This window comes from Calidris pugnax, unplaced genomic scaffold, assembly GCF_001431845.1.
Source record: "Calidris pugnax isolate Ruff unplaced genomic scaffold, ASM143184v1 scaffold11, whole genome shotgun sequence".
NCBI lineage: Eukaryota > Metazoa > Chordata > Aves > Charadriiformes > Scolopacidae > Calidris > Calidris pugnax.
In genome coordinates this window covers 16,533,661-16,560,144 of record NW_015090803.1, presented here as the reverse complement: position 1 = coordinate 16,560,144, position 26,484 = coordinate 16,533,661, and the positions used below count along the sequence as shown (strand labels likewise).

Below are 26,484 nucleotides of genomic sequence, written 5' to 3'. Positions count from 1 at the left end.
TTTCTTTCTCCATCACCAAGACAAATTCTCAAATTCTCAAAACAGCAAGGAGCATGAGAGGGCATGGAAAATTACCATGGAAGGGAAGGAAGGAAAAAGATTAATCATTGTGCCACTTGGTGAATAACATAACACATTTTTCCCAGGCTATTTTAGTATTATCCAGATGTATATGTTAATATAGCTTTATAAGCTGTATTATGTATATTTCTAGTAAGATGTGCTAAAGACTTTCATCTCTTTGGTCAATTTTCTTAGTGATTGGTTTAAGGTGGGAAGAAAACTTAATAGTATTGTGGAGTTCACCCAACATACATTGGTGCACACTGGTGATGTACAAAATGTGAATGTTGAGACCTATTGATAATTTGGGTAGTTACCAAAACACAGAATCATAGAATCAATGGTTTGGGTTGAAAGGGACTTTAAAGATCATCCAGTCCCAACCCCCCTGCCCTGGGCAGGGACACCTCCCACCAGACCAGGTTGCTCAAAGCCCCCTCCAACCTGGCCTTGAACCCCTCCAGGGATGGGGCAGCCACAGCTTCTCTGGGCAACCTGGGCCAGGGTCTCACCACCCTCACAGGAAAGAATTTCTTCCTGAGATCTCATCTAAATCTCCCCTGACATGAAGCAGGAATGGGAGTAGCAATAAAATAAAACAGTATGAAGTGATCAGCTGATTTTATGGAAAGCTTCTCAGCTCAGTTTGGGAACTCTGCTGAATGAAGGCTTGTCTGAAGTTTTACCCTTAGTGACCAGCAAAAATATTCTTTGCATTTTGTTCAGCTGGAGCCTTGTAAAATGTCAGACTTGGCTCTCTCTGGCTGACTTCCCTCCTGATGGGAGGAGCAGCAGTGCTATGTCAAGTGACTGCAGAGGGCATGGAGGGGGCTCCTGGAAGAAATTAGGAGACCCTTGGTAAAATAAGGTGTGTGAGGAGGGAATGTGTGATAAGTACCAAGAAGGTCTGACCTTGGGCCTGGTTGAGGCTGGGAAGTTTTGTCAGTACAAAGTTCTGCTAAGGAAAAGTTACCCTTCTTCCCAAAGGAAGAATGTAGATGATGAGGTGGCAACTATATCTCAAGTTCAGTGAAGACTGAGGTTAAACTACATGTAGGTGTTCACCCTTCCCATTCCCCTAAGGGTGCTTATAGACTGATTTATAAACATAGAAGGGGTTGCTGATTTGAAATTTAAAGGAGCCTGTTGTGCCATCCAGCAATCACTGTATGTACTTCCCAAGGGCTCCATGAATCACAAGTGAGTGTTATGATGTTAGAACACAAAAGTACAAGACTGAATAAAGCTGTTGTGATCATGTATCTGTGAATATGCTCCTACTTGGATTCCTGATATCATAGCTATGGCAAAAGGGAAAAGACTGCTGTCTTGTACAAAGACCCTAGAAAAAAATACCTCAAGCAAAAGCTGGGGGGGAGGGTTTGACAGCTGCTTTTCATAAAAACTGTTAATTTGCTATAGATTAAGTTACATTCACTAAAAGAAAACTAACTTCTGCTTTTTAATAGTAAAAGATCAAGAGGACAGATACTTGATTGTGACTACAGGGTATGATTCAGCATCATGCTGCAACCTTAAACACAGTTGTAGTTCTGCTTGTTTCTGTAATTTTCCTGCCTTCTTGCCTGCACGAGCTCTTCTAGGTGACTTTGCTTCTCCTCCTTTATAGAAACCAGTTCAAAATCAGCATATTAATTGCTTTAATAAAGTCACTGTTTGGGTGTAAGCAGGAATGGAAGAGCAGATTCTTGCATGTTGGAGGTCATGGCTGGAAGTTTCTCTTTCTAGTTGCTTTCCCTGGCACTAAGAGCTGAGTAATTATGTCCTTTTTCCATATTTTTCATTCACATGTTTCTCCTACAACTCACCTCTTCCCCAGTTTCCCCAGCTGAGAGTTAAACTATTGCTCTGCTGTAGCAGGGAGCTGCCAAACAAGTAGCAGAACCTGAAGAATTAAACTGCTTTAGTTCTTTATTAACTTCATGGATTTATTAACAGTTTAAAAATGTGGTTATATCTATGCACGGTGTATCTTAGTGAGCAAGCATCTAATTTTTTCTGGAAGTCTGTAAACCGATTATTTTTACAGCTCCGGTAGTGTAAACTCCAGCATTCTGGAAACTGTAGTTCCAATGGCATTAGATGGAAAAAAAATAAATATTAAGCCATTTTTTTTGCCGACTCCAGTTACAATATTCAGGATATGTAGTTTTGCTTCCTACTCTATGAACTGGAAAGCTTCTCACCCCCACCTTGTACGCAGAAAAGTGGCTGAAACAAAGACTGTCATTGAAGCTTCAGGTGGATGGGACATACAAGGATTCAGTTAGGTTACTTTTCTTCCTGATGCTTTAGGAAATCCAGATGTTTTGCTGCTTGAGCTCGTGTTATTCTAAATAACTATTCTCCTGGTACTCCTCTTTCAATGTCCTGTGGTATAGCAACAGCTATTCCCAGAATATACTGGCAAAACAGGTGTGAGAGGAAAAAATGAATGTAGTAAGTGTATGACTGTGGTACATCTGACTTATTTTTATTCTGACAATTTGTTCCAGTTGAATCAACTGGGAGACTCCAAGACTGATTACAAAGACCCTATTGTAATTATACCAGGGCCAGGCTCGTGGTGGCCTCTGCAACGTTCTGGCTGAATGAATTCAGAGTTTGTTTTGGATTATCAAAACTCCACAACTTTCAATGGTTCAGTGTACTACAGTTCCAACAAATGTAAAAAGGCAGATTTGATGAATATGTGAAATTATATTTTTCTTTTCCCTGCCTATATCAAGAATTTAACAGTCAAGACAGGAAAAAACATTGAATAATTTTAGGAGAAAAATGTCTCTAGAGGTCTGTATTAACCTGGTTCAATCCAGACATTCTTCTCAAGATGTACGTTGGTTCCTAAAAAAAACTATCCATGAACTGACAAAGTACTGTATCCTAGTCACTTTTATTAAGTTTTCCTGTTCAGTTATTTCCCCCAGCATTTGGACTTTATTTTCTTGATTTGGCATTCCTTTTTTGCTTACAAAAATAACTACACTCTTGCTTTAGGGCTCTCCATTTAGTTTCCAAAAACTTGATGTTTGAATTACAAGCTCCAAGGTAATGTGCATTTGGGTTACAAATACTTCTACTGAGCACTGAAGGCACTGGAAGCATTTCTGGTTTTTGCAGGTCATATAAAAACTCTTTTCCAAGTCTCTTTGTATTTTGTATTGGCATTTTTCCTTTCAATCTGTGAACTTTAGAGACTAGACTTTAACAAAGGACAGTTTCAGCTAGAATGAACTTGTGCCTTATTGGAACAGCTGTTTATTAATGACCATGATGAGAATGAATGGAGTCTTCAGCTGAGTGCATGCCAATTATTCTGATACAAGCATAAAAGCGTGATAAGATATGTATAAAAGCTTTGCCAATATTCATGCATGTTCAATCTGCCTCTAGCTTTGGTTGTTTTCTTTTTTTCTACTGCCCTCAAGAAAAGTGGTGTCTTGGGTTCACTCACATGTGAGCAATAGGAGTGCAGGCTCCTTTGTGCACTCCGGCACCACAGCTCCTCTCCTCCTCACCCACCTTTCTTTACAAGCCTCATCATCCTTTCTTCTACCCACCCACTGGAAACCACTGCCCTGGCTTTCTGTGATGTGGTTATTTGCCCGGGCTCTGATCTGATTCTGTGTAATAAATGGAAGTGGCTAAGCCTAAGAGAAGAGGAAAAATTAAGTAGTAACTTGACAAACCGTCTCTTCTTGCTTTTCACCCTTTTGTATGAGTTGTGGGGTAAGGAGAACATGGTGTGGTGTTTCACATGGGGGAGCAGGTTTAGCTGAAGGTCTTTTTTGTGCTATTTCATAGCTGTGCTTCAGTATCTAACATTGTGGTTTAGAGGTACAGAAGACAACACCCAGACTGACATACATTAAGTCAGCATAAGCTACCTCATGTTGACATGACACTATCCATGCTATAGATTTAGCTGACTCTTAACTAAGAGTGGTAATTATTTTTTGAGGTGCAATTGCATTCTAGGAGCATGTTCTGAGGTAGGTGTAGGCAAAGGTGGACACAGGCCTGGGGTGCATCAGGACCTGCCAAAAAGAAGAGAGGTGCACCAGCTTGTGATACTTGGCTTAAAGGCTTTCCTTAATGAAAGCTGACTTTTTATTTTAATATTTTAAGATGAGTGACAATTAATCCCTTAAACATTTCACTGTTATTTCTACCAAAATTGGAGTTTTGCAACAGATTTGCATCAAATAGAGTTTTGAAACCTATTTCATTTGTTTAGCTTTTTAATGTCTCTTCATGTAAGTGAATGCAAATTGGCAGTTACAGAATGGACTGCAAATTAATAGCTACTTTGACAAAGACATGGGATTAAAACACTTAGATGTTCAGGACATGTTAGTAACTATAACAAAACTGTGACTTCACAGATTTAAGCCTCTTGGTTTTGCTTTCATAGTCCTGGCCAAGATTCACAGAAAAGACACCAGGACGCAGAGTATATTTTCATTTGCCTCCAAACCAAGCAGGCTGCCAGTTGAACACAGAGGTGGCTGTGTGTTAGAAAGGAAAACGGACATGTTAGTAACTATAACAAAACTGTGATTTCTTCACAGATTTAAGCCTTTTGGTTTTGCTTTCATAGTCCTGGCCAAGATTCACAGAAAAGACACCAGGACGCAGAGTATATTTTCATTTGCCTCCAAACCAAGCAGGCTGCCAGTTGAACACAGAGGTGGCTGTGTGTTAGAAAGGAAAACTTGTTTTTATGTCACTTCTGTAATAAGCAATTTTTTTTTGTTTATTTTTCCTTCTCTTGCTCTACGTGCCATTTGGGGCTGGAGCAGGAAGGCAGGAGGTGTCCTTTCCCAATCCCTCTCCACACAGGGAAAAGAGCCAAGGTTACACAAGCCATACATAACCCTCCTGCCACATGCTTCTGCAGAGCAGCTAAGTGCTGGGTCATTTTTAATGTGCTGTAGAAATCTCACGGGACTTGCTCAAGGTCACTCTGCAGGCCAGAAGCTGTCAAGAATAGAAGTGGTGACTCCTGCCACCCAAGAACTAGAAGACCAAACCACATCCCTGAGAGACCTTGCTGTGACCACAGTCTACATGTTGCAGACCCTGTTTGCCTTCCTGACCTCCCTCAGGAGCTCTAGAGTAGTCATTGTGACTATTTGTGATAACATTTTCTCTCCCTGAGCTGCTAACTGTCCCACTGTGATCCGACAAGAATATTGATATCAACAACTATTAATACCAAGTAGCAGAATAACTCTCTTCCATAGCACACCTCTCAAACTCTGTCAAAGAGACTATAAAAATAAATAAATACCACTAGTACAAACCTCCAAAAATAAACTAGGCTTGTCACAGGAATTACTGATGAATGAAGTTCCTTTTTTTTTTCTTGAGGGGAGTGAACACTTGAAGTCTATTTTCATTTTAATGGAAACATTTTTTGTCAGCTGGCCAATTCAAAATAAAGTTAGCAAAACAAGCCTAAAAATAGTGAAGGTGTAGTACAGCTAAGAAATTGTGAAAGCACTGAGTGAGCTAAAGCTAAATACCATATTATGTCCTGAGTTGAGCACTAGATATGTGTCTAAAAATAAATACCTGAATAATAAAATACAAGCCCAAGGCTCAGTGGTCTGTTGGACGTGGTTAGATAACTAGCTGACTGTACTTCAGGTAAATCCAGGTCTTAAATATTAGCCTTGTCAAGAAGTGGCTTTGACTTTTAAAAATAGCATTTAAATTGTCAAAAAACCAATCTGCCTAAAGCTTGAAATGGGTAAGTTGTATCAGGAAGATGAACTTGTAAATATCCAGCTGAACTTCTTCCGTGAGGCCTTGTTAGGTCCTGGTTTCTCACAGGCCTTAAAATTACATATGTTTAAAAATAATAGAGATGATGATTTTACTTCAGAAGAGAAAATGAACTAAATCTAAGCTCCTGAAGGCTTGCAGCACTGAATTCTTAAGATATTTGTTTAGTGCTCACAGTAAATATAGTAAAATATTACGTACTTTGTGACACTATCATGACTTGTGGCTGTTCACTTCCTTCTGGTAAATTACACAGGACATGAAGTTTAGCTTTGGAGTTTTAATAAAGACTGCTGCCTTTATTATCTAGTGCTGAAAGGAATCAGATTCTTCTTTCACTACCTTTTAAAATTGCTATTTGATAAATAACCAGGGAGGCTGGAGCTTATAGGAATGGTATGGCTCATCCACGTGACGTCTGGATGAAAGGATGTTTTCAGATGCTGCCTGTTGATTCAAGGTTCTTTTTTATGTGGCTGGAGAAAACCTTACCACACAAGGTTTCTCAGGGTTGCAGCTAACAAAATCTCGTATGTATTTATTTTATTTTAGGACAAAAGTATTTGGGCCATGTTATTTTGTGGGAACGTTTCTGTAGTGCAGGAAGGTGGACTCCATAAGGAAAAGGATGAAGTCTGCAAATTAAAAAAAAATCTGAAACTCATTACTGTAAATTTTTAAAGGTCTTTCTCCTTCCTTGGGCTGATTTGCAGCCTAGAGCCAGCGGGAGGTGGGAGAACTCAGTTCAGTCACTAACTGAAGGCAAAGAAGGAGAATATGCAGGGTTACCAGGGCCCGCTGTGCAGCGGGACCTTTAGGAGATACCAAGAAAAGAAAATGTGAATGTATTGTTTGAGAAGTAAAGGTTTTTGTAATTTGCAGTGACAATTTTAGCCTTGCAACATCCTTTGTGGTCAGTGCAGCAAATAATATTCATTTTGTAGATGAGAATATTTGTTTGAGGTTGCATGGCTGCTTACCAAAAGACCAAGAGAAGGCTGACACGTGCAACTGAAACTGATCTTTTAACCTTTCTGAAGGAGTAATCTCCCTGAATTGCAGCGTGAACACTGAGATAAGGCAAGAGCTGCCTAACCTCCTCAGCTAATTCTCTATGTATGTCTCCTTCCTCTTCCTTATTGCTCCTATGGACTCTGGGAAATAAGGAATTGCTAATTATTGCTGCTATATCTCTAGTGACTCCTGTTTTCTCACATCATTTCAAATAAGATCAGTCAGTAGGAGGTAGGCCAAGATAAGAATGAGTAAGTTTGCTGAAATTCTCAGAAACTGAAGGAGCCTCCCAAAATATGGGAGAAGGTGGCTGAAGCAGTGCATGGGTATAATAACCCAGTATGTGTCCATCTTCTTCTGGGGAGGAACTTGGTGGTTTAACTGACCAGAAAAACTGTAAATATCTGTAAATATTTAGAAGTAATTTTTAAAGACATTAGTGATAACTACAGTTGAAAGGGCTTGCATTAATGTGAGATTAATAAACTTTTATGAGTGTTGGATGAGCTGGACACGGAGGAAAAAATCTTTTCAGTGAAGAAGACTTTTTATTGAGAACACCTGCATCATCTGTTCGCATTTGAGCTGGTTTTGTGGTTTGATGCAGCAGAGTGTATGACAAATATCATTATACAGCAAAAATTCACAGAAATAAAAATTGGATTGAAAGTTCTAACTTTACCTTTGAGTAGTGGATACAGTCAGGGTTTTCCGTGAGATTTTGACATTACTTTATAATGCCTAAATAACTAGGTGACTTAACAAATCCCTTCTGGAAAGTATTTCTGAAAGATGTAGCTTCACTGATGTTCTGGTGGTCCAGTAAGGTAATAAAATAGTAATTTCGTAATTTTTCTCAGTGTTGAATCTTATTGCTAACATATGTGTGCTTTTAATTATTTTAGGAAATCTATCAGTGGTGTGGCTCATCATGCAATAAATACGAGCGGCTGAAGGCTACTCAAGTTGCTATTGGCATTCGGGACAATGAACGGAATGGAAGGTCTAAATTAATTACTGTGGAAGAAGGCAGTGAACCAGAGGAGCTCATACAGGTATTGTAATATGCAAACCGGTTACTGACACAGCTGTGAATAAAATGTTTTTACACCTCAGGAACTTAAATACGGTTGGGTTCAAACACCTTACGTTCTTCAAAGACTCCAGGAAGTCAGATTTAGGTTATGGTAAACCTCTCCTATATCACTATATATCACATCCTTATCCGAGCAGTGGTAAGTTTATTAGGCAGTAGAGTAGTTTATCTCAGTAGAGTCTGAGATAATTAATCATCTGAGAATACTTTTTCAAGAACTAAGTGTTTGCTTTTTTTGGATTAGCCATATGGTGATCGAATTAGTCACGGGGTGACTGAATTGATAGCACAGCTCAGACCTGAACCGCACTCTCTGCTCTGTATGAGGAAAGAGCAGCATCAAGGTGGGCCAGCACCACACAAGGGGAAGGACATAGAATTACTGCTATGCTGAGGATGTCAACAAAAGCAGCAAATTGTGTGGAGGTGCATGGGGCCAAGCACACTGCTTTGCATCACCACTTGTATTACAAACTCCTGTGCACCTAACCTCTCCTAACCCTACTGAGCCCATTCCTCATATATTTAGAAAGCATAACCATTTACATAAAAACCAGAATTTAGATTTCATAACTGAGTTTGAAAAAGTAGATTGGAAAAAAAAATCCCCAATTTATGGACTTGTCAGATCTTGAAAAAATTAATGAGCACTGATGCATTATATTTAGAAAGCATAACCATTTACATAAAAGCTAGAATTTAGATTTCATAACTGAGTTTGTCAAAGTAGATTGGGAAAAAAAATCCCCAATTTATGGACTTGTCAGATCTTGAAAAAATTAATGAGCACTGATGCATTGTTGCAGGCCATATACTAATAAAACATTGTCACTTGGCATTTGTGTGCTACATTAAGCTTTTTCCATTCCTCCTCTAAAAAGAAGGAAGAGGGAAGCAGCCTCCTATTGTTGCAGGCCATATACTAATAAAACATTGCCACTTGGCATTTGTGTGCTAAATTAAGCTTTTTCCATTCACTCTCTAAAAAGAAGGAAGAGGGAAGCAGGCCCTCAATTAAATGGAAAATGTACAGGTAGAATATTATCTTCTACTTCAGATTAACTTCAGGAAGTAATGCTAATGGTGCATGCAGGTATGCTGTTATTTTTGATGGTGCTTATGCTTGATTTTGTCGCAGGGACATGCCGGGTGCTGAGCTGCCAGCCCATGGCCATGGTGGCTGCAGTGATGCCTTTGCATCTGTCTGTCCATCTGCAGACACAGACTTTTTGCCTGTGGGTGTGAGCACAGGTGTAGCTGTGCTCACAAGTAGGGGAGGTGGCACCCGCTGCAATGGAGATTTTTTGAAGGAGAAAAAAAAACAACCTAACCCCAACCCTCTGTCTGGCTTTTACTTCCTTGTACAGACTTCTCACAAGAAAGCAGGCCCTCAATTAAATGGAAAATGTACAGGTAGAATATTATCTTCTACTTCAGATTAACTTCAGGAAGTAATGCTAATGGTGCATGCAGGTATGCTGTTATTTTTGATGGTGCTTATGCTTGATTTTGTCGCAGGGACATGCCGGGTGCTGAGCTGCCAGCCCATGGCCATGGTGGCTGCAGTGATGCCTTTGCATCTGTCTGTCCATCTGCAGACACAGACTTTTTGCCTGTGGGTGTGAGCACAGGTGTAGCTGTGCTCACAAGTAGGGGAGGTGGCACCCGCTGCAATGGAGATTTTTTGAAGGAGAAAAAAAAACAACCTAACCCCAACCCTCTGTCTGGCTTTTACTTCCTTGTACAGACTTCTCACAAGGGCTCTGATGTGGCACAGGTGTTAACACCTGAAACTTCTATGGAAAGAGCAGAGGTTAATAATTAGACCCCAACCTTCTGCTCGTTGATGGAAGGACAGTATTGGGTTGCAGCTCGCTGCTGGGTGGCACCGTGGGAACCTGCTGGCCCAGTCCTCTGGCAGCAGCCTCCCAGTGCCAAGCCCATGGTGGGGTTAGAGCTCCAGGCTCCACATGGGGCTCCCGATAAGCTCACGTGAGAGTGGAGAGCACTGATCAGAACTGCTGCCCTTTGCACCTCTTACCCAACGAAGGCCGGGATGCGGATGCAGAATCAGCCTGCTGGGGTGGCACTCACCTTCCTCCTCCCCTGACGGGCTACCAGCCACACGGATGTGCTGGCCTCACCCCTGCATCTCTTTGCCAGATTATTTTTTTTTTTCCAGCTGGGTGCAACTGTTGTTTTGTAGCAACCTTGACACATGATTAAGAGCAGGAAAAACGCCAAGGTTGCATTTTGATCCATTCTTACTGCATCAGGGAATAAGTCTTTTCTTTACTTGCCCAGCAGCGTATGAAGAAGTTCCTGCTTTTCCTTTTGGATTGTGAATGCAGAGGGAAGAAAAACGGGTAGTTCAATGCAAGCTGGTTCATGGCTTTTATTGCTACTGCTGAAATGAGCCTGATTTGAGTGAGTTTGTGGGCAGCCAGGGCTTACCTTCTAGTGTGCATTGTGCTGGGCTGCCTTGTTTTCAGAAGTGCTGCTCACAGAACAGGGTTTGCAGCTTGGCTGTGGCTGTCCCAGTCCAAGCTCTGAAATATACTGCTAATAAGGCAAGGGCATAGTTTAACCTCACAAACATAAAACCTATTAATCTCTATTCCTGCTCAAATGGTATCCAGTTCCTGGTCCTCTTCATTTTGCTTTTTACTTGCTCCCACAAAATCATCTCCAACTTGCTGTAGCACTTACTGGGGCTGACTGCTCTGGAACTGGTATTGTGCCTGTTTCTTCCCTCTGCATCAGGAAGGATAGATTTTTGAAATATCCAGCTTTCTTAAAAAGTTGATTTACTTTCTAGGGAAAAGAATTACGTACTTAAGATTTTTGAAATATCCAGCTTTCTTAAAAAAAGGTTGATTTATTTTCTAGGGAAAAGAATTACGTACTTTAAATATTCATTCTGTCATCCAGTGTGCCACTGAAATTGGAATGAGGTTTCCTAAAATTATCTCCTCTGGTAAATGAGGAATGATTCTTCCTCTTGTGAGCTAGAAATCTGCTTCTGTAGTGGTGGCTAAACTTGCTCATGCAGGGCTGCTGGAAAAGTGTTGACCAGGCAGGGGCTGACATACCCACTACAAATACCAACGGAAAGAGCTGATAGTGATCTTATCCTTGCTCTGTAAGCAGAGAGTCGTCACTCCCAGGCAGTAAAGCAAGACTGCTGGGCCTACGCCCCACCGTGGAGGCAAGACACAGGCTGAATCAACAAACCCTGCCAGATTGCATCAAAAGTGTGGCCAGCAGCTCGAGGGAGGGGGTTCTGTCCCTCTGTTCCACACTGGTGAGACTCCACCTGGAGCACTGTGTCCAGCTCTGGAGGCCTCAGCACAAGAAGGACATGGACCTGTTGGAATGAGTCCAGAGGAGGGGCTCGAATATGATCAGATGGATGGAGAACCTCCACTGTGAGGACAAGGTGAGAGAGCTGGGGTTGTTCAGCCTGGAGAAGAGAAGGCTCTGGGGAGACCGTTCAGTCCCTAAAGGGGCTCCAGGAGAGATGGGGAGGGACTCTTGGTCAGAGAGTGGAGTGATAGGATGAGGGGGAACAGTTTTAAACTGAAAAAGGGGAGATTTAGATCAGATCTTAGGAAGAAATTCTTTCCTGTGAGGGTGGTGAGACACTGGAACAGGTTGCCCAGAGAAGCTGTGGATAGAGTTACTTGTTCTGCTGAATCTTAGGCCTGAATGTTCAAATTGTGTTACAGGAAGGTTTTCATCTGCGTGTGACCAATCCAAAAATAGGTCTTAGCGATGCTTGAGTCAGTTTGGTCGCTTTGGAGTGACCACATTAGGGTTAGAGCTAACAAAACTTCTTTTTTTTCCCTTAACCAAAAGGTTTCAAAGCTAAGCTAGGACCAGAACCTTCTCACGTCAGTTTCTAGCCCCATTTCTGGGCTGATGGCACCGACACTGATGCTTTTCCCTCTGACCACTTGCACAGCAATAGGCAGAGATCTCACAGCACCATGTCTGTGTACCTGAGAGATCACTGGGAGTGAGACCCTCAGAGTGCAGCCATAGTCACAGGTAGCCACGCTCAGGAGGGACAATTTTCTGTCTGCAGTCTCTGCTCTAATTCTGTAGAGAGGCCAAACCTGGAGAAGCTAAATTTTTAACATTATTTTCCATGATCTCATTACTCAGCACTGTGGGAAAAGGTGAATGGGGTGAGTGAATGATTCAGGTACCCTGTTTCTGTTCTCTGGGGAAGTTATTGTCCACTGTTTGGCTACTGAATGTATACGCTGTGCTTCTGCTTTCAGAGTAATGGCAAACTGGAGAAACAAGGAATCAGAAATGTCTGGTTTTGTGAAGTTTTCTAGTCAGCCAGCAAGCTGAAGCTGCTTGCATTAATGCAGGAAACACAGAAATTCAGTTCCCTTCTATCTAATCATGAATGTTTGGCTAACGCTTTTCAGGATGGTTCTGTTTTCTCTGCAGCCAAAACTCTCTGATCCTTTGGACTGTTTTAATGTTCCCCTATAAATTATTCCCTTAAATCTGCAGCTCGTGCTGTAGTTTACACTGCTGAGGTTTTTGGCTTTTGTATCATTTTTGTAAAGGTTTTTGATGTTGGTGGCTGAAATAATGAAACCTGAGAAACGTGACTGCTGAAGTCTAAAACCACAAGAAAATGAAGGATCGTGTTAGTACTCAGCTTTGAAATCATTCTTCTGCCTTTACACTAAAAAAAGCCACGATTTGTGTTTACTCAGCATTTGTATTTGTCGTGTGCCTGGTTTTGCTAGAGTTCTAGTGGCCCTCCAACAGGTGAGTGCAAACTCACCGCTCATAAAATACTTGTGTAAATATTTAGTTGGTTTAAATACGGAGCAACCGAGGGAACCTCTTCCTCATTCTGTGATAATGCAGCCTTTCTCCTCCCTCCTTTCTCTTTCAGTCTCCTAAGAAAGCTTCATCCCGAGAATTCCTCAATGCCATTGTGTCCAGTGGTGATTGTTGTTGCCTGGGGTGTGAATAAATACTGTGCAGGAATGGCTTGATCTCGTTACAGCCAGTCACACCTTGCCACCCCCATAACTGGGAAGGGATTGGTAGCACTACACGGCTGCTAACTCCCTCATGTGGGTAAAATCTCAAGAGCACAGAAACTAAGAAGAGTTAGTTGTAAATGCAAGTTACAGAGGAGACCCAAATAATGCAAACTTCACTACAGCATCAGGCTCCAATAAATCTTAAATTAGGTGGATACGTGTCTGGGCATACAGACAGAAGAGCAGGACCACCCCCTTCTTCCTTGTTAAGTTCAAGTCCCTAAAACTGATTTGTTACAAAACAAAGATAATTTCTAAGAGCAGGACGGAGCGCAGTGAGGTAGCTGGGAAAAACGAAGGCTTGCTGTGACTTGTGACAAGCATAAATGAGTTTGGCAGTGCAAGGACATGCTTCTCTGAAGGAGCTAGGCAGGTTCCTGCAGTCGCTGGTCCTGCCACCCCAGATCATTGCATAAGGCTCAAAGAGCAGCACGTGCCCCACCAGTTTGGTACCTGCTCCATTCCCAGAGCCAGCCAGAGCAGGATCTGCCATCACAACTCTGCAAAAGCAAAAATTGCTATTGCTGATCTCAGAACATTTGCATTTCTGAGGGACCCAATCCCTCAGCCTTTAAAATGGATGAGCTTCCACGGAATTTTGGGAAATAAATACTAGAAATGGATTTCACTCCCAGGGCAGAGGTAGTAGAGAACAGTCGACTTACAAAGTCGATGCATTACAAAGGATGCATTGAGAGAGGGGTGAGGACAGTGGGAATGCCAAATGAACTCAAATGACCAGACAACGTTCTCAGCCTCCCTTCAAACTGTACAGGTCACATCTACCCCTCAGGAAGACAAATACCCTTCTTCAGTGTGGTGGTTTCGGATGTATGCAGGTGTCAGCAAGAACAGGATTTGAGAATTTGTAGGATTTGAACTCGGAATGGTCCATGGGGAAAAATACTACGCGTCTTTGTGCACCTTTCACAGCAACAGCTGTCCCGTCTGAGGAGAGGCAGTTTATTAATCATTACACTGTTTAATTATAATTTATGATGGGCTATGAATGTGGATACAAAGTACAAACCCTTTGCCCTGCAGGGAGCCAGTTTCAAGCTGTCAAAACCAGGCGTCCCCTTTTCTTTCTAATTACTGAGTGTATCTCCTCCATTAAGGGCAGTCCTTTTTCTTGATGCAAATTGCCATTTAAAAGGCTAATTATGCAACCTGTGCTCAGGCATAAACCCGCATGGCCTGGATTTCAGTACAGCTTTGCACCTGCTGAGCGTTTGGCTCAGTGTTCTCCCCAGGCCCAGGGAGAAAACCAGCAGGGGTTTTGGCCCAAGAGTGGCAGAGCCTGGCGAGGAGGCATCTTCAGCGAGGTTGTGAGTTGCCCATAATGTTCTTCAAGCTGCAGTTTTCAGTCTTGGATGCCTGAAGCCACATAATTAAATGACAGGGAACTGAACAGGAGCTGCAAGTACATCTGAAAGTCAGGCTTTTAATTAAAAGTCTCTAAATACGACTTTCAGTGCCTGCGTTAGAAATTTTACTTCAAAAAAAATGTTGAGTACTGCACAGCATCAACTACATCGTTTAAGAACAGCTCCAATAATAGACGGTTGAAAACCTAATTTCTTATGCTGGGAAAGAAGCTTCTATGCTAGGCATTTTAGTGAATTTCTAAAATCCTAATGAATTTGTAGAAGTGCTTGCTCGTTCGCATTCTTGTGGGTGAGAAAACCACTCGGCTTTGTTACGTTTTCTTCTTCAGCAGCTGTAGTGCTCGCAGGGTTACCACCTTAGTCAATTATAATCTTATAATCACATGTTGGAATATTAATGGAGTTTGTAATGGCTTTTTTCCTTTCTGTGCTAGACTATCAAGAAATCTATTGATGAAAAACTACTATAATTTTCAGTTGTTAAATGAGCGCAATTAAGAAGACAAGGCCAAAGAAAAGAGTTGTTAGCAGTTATCTCCCTGTGTACTTCTATGGACTTTGTAGCAACAGGGGGATTTCATGGAGAGGAACTGAAAGGTTGGAGTTTCCCTGCCATATAAAAAGCTTGGAGATGTGTTGTCCTTGGAATCTAGCATCTCCCGAAGACAAATACACCTTGAAAGGGTTTTTCTTTTTTCTTTTTTTTTTCTTCTTTTTTTCTTTTTTCTTTTTTTCTTGCCTCTTTCCTCTTTCTTTTTTTCCTTTTTCCTTTTCTTTTTTTTTTTTCTGCAGCTCTTCCTCATCCCAGCCTCTATGCAGACCAACTCTCAAGGTTGCCTTTGACTTTTCTTCAGTGGAAGTTCTGCAGTGCAGGAAGGGCTCAGGGAAGAAAGCTTTGAGGTTTTTTTTTTTTCAGAGGAGTCTGGATATGCACAGATTGCTGTTCTCTATCCAGGCCACATAACACTGGAGTAAAAGTCCTCTTGAATCTAAGGAAGGGTGAAGACAGCTGTATAGAAGAAAGTGTTCCATGTGTTGTGGGATCAGTTCAGTATTTCCACCACCGCCGAGTGTGTAAATATAATTATTGTATTTACTGCAAAGCAGGTTATTAGGGCCAGGTATCTTGCTCACATAGCTGCCTATAATTCTTACAAGCAGAGGCAGGTGGTATCAAAATAAGAGGAAGATAAAATTATATTAAGATGAATTATAAAATTGGAGCAATCAGTGGTGCAACTTCTAATTTTTAAGAGCTGTAAATTAAAGCCCCTTTGAACATATTGTCTCCTTCAAACAAACTTTGAGGAGGTGTAGGAACTTAAAAACAGTTAGTAGAGGGCACCTGAACTAGTTTTCTCCAGCTCAATCCCTGCTGCTTCAAGCTCCACAGGGTATTTATTTGCGATACTCCTCTTTTTACCCACTATTGCTGTTGGCCAGCCCCCATGGGGGCATTGCAAATGCCCTCCTGTGAAAGGGTGGGTGCTTACAAAACAAAAATCTAGGAATTTTCTGAATGATAGCAGATAGTGTCTGAGCCTCCTTGTTGGAATTTGTTATTCCACTTATTGCCATTAGTTATTTCCCAATACACGAGCATGCACTAACTGTCATGCAGCACATAAAGGGTTTTTTTATCTATAAAGCTTTCAAACTGAGATCTGCAAAGCTCCAGAGGCTTCAGTGGGTGCCTGACTTTATGTCCCAGTAAAGTATAAAAAAGCAGAAAAGTCAAGCAGAAAAAAGCAGGCATCTCGAGCATGTGTGCAAGTCTCTGCAGGATTCGGGTCTCATTTCTAATACTTCTGCTGGTATCAGAGCAGTATGGAACAAAGGAGTAAGATTTGAAAAATGAGTCAGAAAGGACTAGTATAAATGCAAAAAAGATGTAGGGGTGATTACTGATTGTATTTTAAATTATGCTGCAGGTGGCTGAACAGTTCAATTCTCAACGCGCAGTGGCATTAATGGTTACAAAAAGTCTTATGTTTGTATAGTTGCTGCCGTTGACCCTCCTGGTTTCTTTAGGGTGGGATCACTGTTCATCTTGAAGGCATTTAAAGATAAGACAGGCTGGGCTTTTCCTCAGCTCATTTCAGTGTGAGTGGCTGGCTCAGATACTGCCCGCTGTGCTGTCCCAGCAGGAGAGAAGGGAGCTTCTTTTACCTCGGAGGTGAACTATTGAAAAACATCGAATTTCTGCTCTCAACATTGACATAGATACTGTTTTTTTGTGAACATGTTATCTGTGGTCTGTTTCACCGAGCAGAAGATTAATGTTAGAATATCATTCTTTATATTCAAATTATCCCAGACAGATATGCAAAGTTGCAAATATCATATGAAAAGCTGCCTAAGCCTAATGCCCTGTTTTTAGGAATTTAAGCACAGGGCTATGATATGATTTGTATTTGAAATTCCTGATATGGCAGAAACTGGCTAAAAATGTAGGCCATAATTTATGCATCAAAAATGCCATGAGAAACTGTTTTATAGCAATCTGGATGCACACAGATCAGGTTTAGACCTTAACACCTGAAAGTCCTTTTGATAAATTACATGCTAAACCCTCAAATATTAACAGCGAACCAGAACTATTTGTTAACATAAAACATTCCTTTGTCTGCTTCTTAGTACCTGATGGCTGTTTCTATCTCATTTTCAATCTCTGTTGAGGCAGGTGGGAGGTCTTCTGCTCAAGGTGAGCGTGTAATGACATCTGTTGTTGCTGGAATTGCTAGTGAGAGGCAATTCCAGGCAGAAACCCTGCTGGTTACTCGGGAGCTGTTTAGTTAAAGGATTATTTTTTTTCCTGATGGGAGTGTAATTTTTTAGAAGGGTACCTTAGAGATCATCCCGTTCCAGCTCCCACCAGACCAGGTTGCTCCAAGCCCCATCCAGCCTGGCCTTGAACCCCTCCAGGGATGGGGCAGCCACAGCTTCTCTGGGCAACCTGGGCCAGTGTCTCACCACCCTCACAGGAAACAATCTATTCCTAATATCTCATCTAAATCTGCACTCTTTCAGTTTAAAACTGTTCCCCCTCATCCTATCACTCCACTCTCTGATCAAGAGTCCCTCCCCATCTCTCCTGGAGCCCCTTTAGGGACTGAAAGGGGCTCTAAGGTCTCCCCAGAGCCTTCTCTTCTCCAGGCTGAACAACCCCAGCTCTCTCAGCTTGTCCTCACAGTGGAGGTTCTCCAGCCCTCTGATCATCTTTGAGGCTCTCCTCTGGACCCGTTCCAACAGGTCCACGTCCTTCCTGTGCTGAGGACTCCAGAGCTGGACACAGTACTCCAGGTGGGGTCTCACCAGAGCGGAGCAGAGGGGCAGAATCCCCTTCCTCACTCTTCTTTTGATGCAGCCCAGGATGCGGTTGGTTTCTGGGCTGCCAGCACACATTGCTGGCTCATGTTGAGCTTCTCATCCACAAGCACTCCCAAGTCCTTCTCCTCAGGGCTGCTCTCCAGCCATTCTCTTTTTCTGAGACTATGAACTGATGGGAAGAGGTCCAGGTTGCACTAAGCAGGGAAATAAGCATATTCAGCTGTTCATAATCTGGCCAATGTTCAAAAGTCGGTTTTGTCTGGAGCAGAATATCCTTGTGCTCTGGCAGGACAACCAGTAAGCTAAAATGATTAGACGCGAAACGGTGGCCAATTAGTTAAACAGCAAAGCCCTGAAGCCACCTTCGCCTGATGAGCCTTGGGGTGTATGTCTGCAGAGGTAGCCAGGTGGCTACTAGCCCCCATCATGTTAATCTAAGCCTTTATCTGCCAACGGGTTCACCCTGTGCCAGTAGCTCAGACCTGTTGTCCTGCAGGGAGGGTTTGTCCTCTGTCACAGCCCATGTGTGTACCTCCAGTTTGCAGGAGCAGGATAGGCTTGTTTATGTCAGAGCATTCAAGAAAGTAAATGATGAGCTGCTAACCCTGATTGTTTTCTAAAAGTATGGAGTAAAAAAAGGTCAGAGCCACAAGACGATCTTAAGCTGTGTAAATGTCTGGCTCTTAGCGTATAAAGAGGGGAATTGGAGTGTTTTTGAGGGTTGACACTTGGGATCACAGCCACAGCAAATAGTTCAGTTTCAGACCCAGAAACCTAACCCTAAGTGTTTATAGTGAGAAGAAACACAAACACAGTGCCCGTGTACACAAGTTAAACTGTACAAAACTGGTTTTCTCTCTTAATTAACCTTCACCTGGTGTGTTCCTCAAGTATTGTTCTCCTAGTTGGATTTTCAGCCTCACTGAGCTCTTTAAACTTCTTGCTCCCATTAAATCAATATCAAATGTGTTATGCTGCAGAGCTGGCTTCTCCAGTTATGAAGGCAATGTTTGCTAAATTTCTTCTTTTGATGAGTTTATTTTAAATTATTTACCGTGTCACAATCCTACAGATTAGAAACCTTTTGTCTGTGATTTCTTCTATTCTTTTTTTTTTAAGGGTAAATGGGTGGAATTTCCCTTGTCAGTAAAAGGTTTGGCTCTGTTTGTTGCCCTTCTCCGAGGGGGTGCAGATATTTACAGAGAAGAGCTGGTGCACGTGAGAATGTGAAAGGGGATTATGGTTTTGCAGGCAGGACGAGCTGTGATGCATTTCCCACAAGATAAGAGTGAACTTGGGCAGTGGTTGTAGAGGAACCGACGTTCTGTTGTTTCCACTACGATATTCTTGTGCGAACCCAAGAGGATTAGCACAAAGGTTGAACAGAATTTAAAAATCCAAAATTTGTAAAATTAATGCAGGTTGACTTCCTGTTATCCCCAACATAGGCAAGACCTAAAGATTAATGGAAACTTTTACTAAAACAGCTCTAACTCTCTTGAGTTAGGTGTTCTCCTCAAGAGATGCTCTCTTTGAGAAATAAGCTGGCATTAGGCTATAGCCACATAAAGAAAGGTGAGCTCTGCCATAGCCAGGTGTGGGCATGTCTTATTCTGAAATAGCTGTGAAGCAGATGAAGCCCTGAGTGGTCAAACAGCCTCATGCAGACCGTGAGGTTGGAGGGGTTGCTCCAGAATAGCAGTATTACGCCGCTGTGCACCTTCCCTGGGGCCAGAGCTACTCGTGCTTTTCTGCAGGACTCTGAGAAACCCACACATAGGAAGCAATGCTGGGGGGAGGATAAGCATCTCTCTGCGGTGGAGCAACGGAGAGCGAGGGGTGGTTTTGGTGCCTTAATCTGTCAACTGCCTACAAGATGAAGTGATAGGAAGTCTCTGTGGTTTGGAAATCAGCAGCTACAAAGAAAGATGCTAAGCCTAAAGAATGAAGAAGCTGGGGCCTGGGTATGTTCTTAGGGCCCATAATTATTATTTAGATTATTTGTACTGCAGTAAATAATAATGATTTTACAAGTGTTTTCAAAACCTGTCTGTACACCTGTAGTTTGAAGTTGCCAGTACAGTTGAACATCTGGGGAAAAGCGTGGCCAGGCTGTTTTGCGTCCCCAAGACAGCATTGCTGTTTTCAGGTGTGTAGGGTGGGTTTGGGGCCTGAATTCTTGGCAAGTTTTTGAGTCGGGGTCTGGAAGCCCAGAGCAGCCCAGGAGAGCCAGCCCAGGACTGTCAGTACACTGGGTCATGAGACATAAAGACCCACTGGAGCAGCCTCACTCTCTATAGGGAGAATTACATGAGGAATTACACGAGGAATTTCATGTGTATGTAGCTACCACAGGATTTGTGTGAAACTAAGAATATATATAGATCAGAATCAGAAGACTCAATGTCCTTTGTGGTTTAAGTCATTTTATTGGGGAACCTTAATGAAAAGCTTTGGGGGCCTTTGACTTGAGTCTCAGCTGGCATGATTTGTTTTCTTTTTGATGCATCACATGAGAATTATGTGTATAAAGATGAGGTGCCCTGGAGAGCTGCATCTCAGCCAGCCATATACTCAGGTAATGATACAGCCCAGTTCCAGCCTAGCAGTTAGCTGCTGTTCAATACACACTTTGTAATCTTACTGATAAATTTATCAGTTGTCATAACATCCAGGCATGTGTGTGGCTGCCTGTGGACTCAGCCATGGCACGGGAGTTTGCCTTAGAAGGAGGAAAGCCTTCTCTGGATGTCATTTCTTTGAGACAGAACATTTTTTTTCAGCATAAATTGCTTTCTGTTTAGGCACGGAATTTTTCCTTCTGTGATCCATCACATCCACCAGTCTATGAGATAAACTGGCTGAAATTAATGCGTGTTGGGAATGACACAAGCCATTCCCAGCAATACAAAAGTGTACTGACTGTATGGATTTTGTACTCTATCACTTCATATATTCAGTATCTATAGTGCACACTGCATCTCTTCACAACTGGTGTCTTCACAGGCCTTAGGCCTTTTTAACCTTGTATCATCTGCTGGTTTTGGTACCGACACACATGGCTATAGAAACCTGTCAGTGACTCAGCTCAAGGCTTATTCTAACAGCTCTGTTGGCTGCACAACCCTCCTCATGAGTCCTAAATTTTTTCACCTGGTGGGAGGAGAAGCACATCTTGTCCCTTCTTAACAAGGGCCCCCAAAAATACCAGGATCTGCAAGCAACCATGACTTCAAATGCAGGAGAAGGGAGCACCCTCAGGACCCTTCTCCATTTACTTTGGGGCTCCTCTGAGAAACTGCAGAAGAATTGCCAAAATGAGTTACGTTGCTTTTCTGCTTGCCTGTGCTGAAGTGCAGGGCTGGCTTTGCCCAGAGGAGCTGCTGTGCAGGCTGCTGCTGAGTGAATTGGGAAGGGATTTCCCCAGAACCAGAAGGTCTCTGCCCTTTCCAGGGCAGTTCACATTCCAGTGACTGCACCTGCATGGAAGAGGTTTTGACGCCCTCTCACTTTGCCAGCACTGATGAACTGAGATTTCCCGAGATGAGACCTAGAGAGTCTGTGATTCCAAGTCTGACAGTAATTAGCTAGCTCAGAAAAATACTACATGCAGTTTTAAGACACCAACAGGTCAGGCCAGCAATCTAAACTGGGCTGGGGCCAGTTTTAAACCCCAATTTTTAAATTATAGAGGCTGCTTGGTTTAATTGCCATTGCGCTGTGAATAGAGAGGATGTTTCTGAGCCTCTCTAGAGATGCTTTAGATATACAGATGCTTTCGGGACCACTAACAGGCACTATTTAGCCTTGTTTAAAAATAGTCAGTGACAGTCGCATAGTTTGCAAAGACCTCTGGGCAAGCAAAAAATTTTAAGAACAGTTTATTTTTATATCCCTTTAAACATCTTACAACAAAGCTGCAAAATAATTGTGGTGCCACAGGTATTCTGTATGCACAGCAAGGGAAAACGCTGACTTTAAGTGTGTTGGGAATCACAATTTTTGTGTCTTTTTTTTGCTGGAAATACCTAATTTAGCAGAGAACTAGTGCCTGTGGACTTCTGGAGGTTTTATTAACAGGTCTCTTTATCCTTATTCTGTATGCACAGCAAGGGAAAACGCTGATTTTAAGTGTGTCAGGAATCACAATTTTTGTGTCTTTTTTTTTTTTTGCTGGAAATACCTAATGAAGGAGAGAACTAGTAGTGCCTATGGACTTCTGGTTTATTAACGGGTCTCTTTATCCTCTTAAGTATCACTGAAAGTCAAATGTTATAAAAACCTCAACCCCATTCAGTGTCTGGTGGGGTAAAGAAGCATGCCTGTTAATTGGCAATTTTCTGACCCTTGCATTACAAAGGCAACATTGTTCTTGGTGCTTTACAGCTCCTCTGGGGGCTGCTGGTTGGTGTGAAAACCCAGTAAGGGAACCCTTGTGCCAATATTCCACGTATGCCCATTGGTTTTAGCCATTCCCCAACACTCTGCTCTGAAAATGTAGCCCCGCTTGGCCTGTACATCAGTAAATCTGCAGCCACGTAGGGTAAATTCAGGAACTGCTGACTGATCACTACTGCAAAGCTATTGGTAACATCTTTCTTAAACACTCAGGACATTACTTTTTCTTCTTCAACAACCAAACCAGTTTAGATTAAACTGCAGTGATCACACTTAACAAGGCCAAGTATTTTACTGGCTTTGCCAAGTCAGGAGACTTCACAGATGGCAGATATATATTAAATATTTAGGCTATATTGTGGTGTTGTTGTTTTTTTCCAAATTGCAGCTGTATGCTTTGTCAGGTGTCCCTGTTATCAAATATTTACAGTGTTTTTGCATGTGACTCCATGACACATGCAAATGCCCTGTGTCAATAGGAAAGCTGGCACTACCCTTAGCTAATTTTTCCTCCTTCAACAGGATTAAGAATCTGTACATTTTTAAACTCATAACTGGATATTTTATAGTGTCAATTGAAATATTTTTAAAGATAATTTCAAATCGTATATATTTCACTTCGTCTACTTTCATTTTAGTATTTTCAAATGTTTTAAGAGTAATGTCATTCCAAAAATTGTAAGACTTTTTTTTCTATGTAATTTCCTATCCTAGTTGATAGACAACCAGCAAGTTGGCTTGCAGGAAAGGCAGCGTGTAAATCTAATGCTGCTGGAGATCTGACACAGTTATTTAAACTCACCCGTGTGTTTGTGAACAAATCATCCGTGAGTTTGGGAGTAGATTGGGTTACGTGCAAAGATGATCCTGACTAATCTCTTACTGGGACAACACGTTGCGGTGTTCAGGTTTTTATACCATAGCACCTACTCTCTCTCTGCATTGAATTTGTTATTCTCCTGTTGTGCAGGTGTTAGGGAGCAAGCCAGCGCTCCCCGAATGCAGTGATGATGATGATGAGCTGGCGGATGTTACAAACAGGAGAAGTGCTAAACTCTATATGGTAAGTAATTTCTATTTCTTCTATAGTCAGGTACACTCAACAGTATTCATGCACACAGTGCCCTCATACACAGAGTTCTGCCTTCAGTTTCAGAACTGCGGTTGTGTGAGTTAATTTGCAGCCCACGGACAAGTTTCTCAAAGGATGTCAATTAACACAGTCCAGGAATTTGAGGGAAAAAAAAAAGGATTACAGTCCTGTTTACTCAGAAAACAAGTTAAGCATGGCCTGTGAGCCACCCAGTGCAGGGCAAAGAAGAATTAACTGGTCTTAAACTGTATTTGCTATCTTCTTGATTTTAAAAATGGGAGTTTCAGTGGTCACATATGATTTAGTTATTCTTAGAGTGTGAGAGATGGACAGTTATGTTATATTTTTCTGATCAAAATCCAATAGAATTTGAATGAAGCTCCTTTCTTTTGCAGTGCCCTTTTCCTCCTTCCTCACCTGCTTATCGCTGACCAGGCCAGTGCCAATGTCAGAAAAATTATCTATAAACATAACAGATAAATTTTTTACTCCATTTAAATCAGTATGAATTTTATTATTACATTTATGGAATACTTTATTCAACAAACAGTCTGTGATTAACTTTAGTAGTAGTCCAAAATATTTCCTTCATTACTAATACCAAAACAGACTTGGAGTTTTGTATTTCATCCTTTCTCACAAAAAAAAAAAAAAGTTTTGAACTAATCCTCAGAACTCTCAGAAAATTCTGTGGATATCTAATAAATTCCTCTAAGTATGTGGGTCCTATTGTCAGAGCTCTATTAGCTAAATTTAAATGTGCTGCAATCTAACAACAATGTCCAAGTCAGGAGGCAGGTCTATGGTGAGCCTTCGGTGTAGGTGTAATACTTGATTTTTATTTGTTGTATGCTGTAGTAATTTCCATCTAGTGCTTTCATAATATACAATATAATGGTGTATTTCATACCAATATTTAATTATGAAATGAAATAAAGACCGCTAGAAAACTTATTACAAGAGGAATAACTTGTTTCCAATAGTAATAACTGGTCTTTTCAGCCATGCAGGAGTGAATTTTAAAAGGTTTTAAAGGTCTACATGAATTTACAGTGGTGGTGAGGGATTACAAAGCAGATTCCCCAACAGGTCTGACATTACAGTTTCCAATTAAAAAACCTGTAGGTTACAAATGTAGATATTTCAGTTGTTAATATCAGCGTAGGACTATGTTATTATAATTTCAAATGTTCTTGTTCAGCATGTAAGTGTCCCTTTGGCTCCAGTGTGGGTTGCTTGGTAGCAGAAGGTGACACACAGGGACTCCACCAGTTCAGCTGATCGTCTAGGAAGAAATGCTGAAGAAAATACAGATTTTTTTAACTGGGGTGCTCACTGAATGAGCAGCTGAATTGAAAGTGGAAGAGAAATGGATTTATTTTAAGAACTTGCGAGACAGGGATCCAACAAACTCACTAAAATTAACGCTACATCTCCCTCTATTGGTTGTGAAATGAAATTAAACTAAAAAACCTAATCATTAGCCTACCTGACTTTCCAGCAGCACACGAATTTCATACAGCCATTTATATAGGAATGGCGACCGATTTTATAGCAATTTTGGGAGCAGAAATTCAGTTTGTTATAAAAGCCAGAGCTGTTCTAAATTCGAAATGATTGCTTTCCTAGGTGTCAGATGCAAGTGGGTCCATGAAGGTGTCCGTGGTGGCAGAGGAAAACCCCTTCTCCATGGCTATGCTTCTGTCTGAGGAGTGCTTCATTTTGGACAACGGTGCTGCGAGGAAGATCTTCGTGTGGAAAGGTAAGAGATGGCTCTTGTCGCAAATGCAGGAGCCACAGGGGAATATCAGGGGAGTCAACACCACACCCTGGGGACACTGGCAAGAATTTAATGCTGGACAGAATTTAATGAATGGACACAGTACCCTGCAGAGTTCTGCCCTGGTGTGGTCAATGGACAAGGATGTCTCACATGAGTAAGAGCCTCACAACTAAGGATCTTGGCTATTTTGGAGGCATCTGTAAGCCTGGGTGCTTAAATGCTTATCTAATTGCAATTAGAGAGCAAACATAAGGAATCCTCCAAGTTTTGTATATTGTGATAAACCCCCTACCTTCTGGGGCAAAATTTGGACTCTGAAGGTTTGATAATGGGTAGATATTATATTTCCATACATTATTCCACAGAGGCATGTGATTGAAAGGTGAGTGTCCCTGGCATCAACTAAAAGCGTAAGGCCCGGCCCATTGAAATGAGAGGTTCTTTTACTCTGTAAAAAGTACTTTTATTTCTTCTGCTGGGGTGCTGCCTGAATAAGTGAAGGCAATTCTGGGCACCAGCTGAATTTACCACATTGCAGCCCAGTAAGGGAAGGTTCAGAGAAAAGAACCAGGGTGCTCTCATAGCTTGAACCAAGCAGATGGTTGAACAGCAACCATGAACAGCATCATTTGATAGAAATACACATGCTAAGCAAAAATCAGTGTTCCCTTTTTCTCCTCTCCCTCTCCTCTCCCTCTCCTCTCCCTCTCCTCTCCTTTTTTTTTAAATTTCATTTTATTTTAACTGTTTTCAAAGCCAAACAGTTTTAAACTTGTGTGAATCGTATGGCTCATGCTGTGCCCAGCATTTGTTCAAGACTGAGGCGACAGCAATGCCAAAGGGAGCCTGGCTCAAGGACATCTTGTTTTTGCAGGGTCTGTGAGCTCATTGCCCTCTCCCATGTATTGTTATCCTTCTGTTTTACCCAGGCAAAGATGCTAACCCACAAGAGAGAAAAGCTGCCATGAAGAACGCTGAACAATTCATACAGCAGATGAATTATCCTGCCAACACACAGGTGCGATCTACTTATGAGATGATGCCAGGAGAGCATGAGCTCTGCTAAAGGCTTCGTTTTTAAATCAGAAAACCAAAAAAAGTTAAGGGCTTACAAGACAATAAGGACTTAGAAATAATTCAGAAAAGTTTTTTTTTATAATAACTTTGTCAGTTCTGTTTTCCTTCCTCCTCATGTGGCTCATGTTCATTTCAGATTCAAGTCCTTCCCGAAGGAGGTGAAACGCCGATTTTCAAACAATTTTTCAAAGACTGGAAGGATAAAGATCAAAGTGATGGCTTTGGCAAAGTATATGTCACAGAGAGAGTGGCTAAAATTGAGCAGGTTGAATTTGATGCTACCAAGTTACATGAGTCTCCACAAATGGCTGCCCAGCACAACATGGTAGATGACGGTTCAGGAAAAGTAGAGG

The 26,484-nt window shown here is 41.8% G+C and overlaps 1 protein-coding gene across 1 annotated transcript in view; it reads left to right on the top strand.

Moving 5' to 3' along the window:
- Window positions 1-26,484, top strand: part of SCIN (scinderin) — a 66,801-nt gene that overhangs the window by 29,914 nt on the left and 10,403 nt on the right. The window contains exons 4-8 of the mRNA XM_014937936.1: window positions 7,794-7,943; window positions 23,149-23,241; window positions 24,901-25,033; window positions 25,984-26,072; window positions 26,268-26,483. Of these exons, the coding sequence (XP_014793422.1) occupies window positions 7,794-7,943; window positions 23,149-23,241; window positions 24,901-25,033; window positions 25,984-26,072; window positions 26,268-26,483 (681 nt within the window). The remainder of the gene's footprint in view (window positions 1-7,793; window positions 7,944-23,148; window positions 23,242-24,900; window positions 25,034-25,983; window positions 26,073-26,267; window position 26,484) is intronic.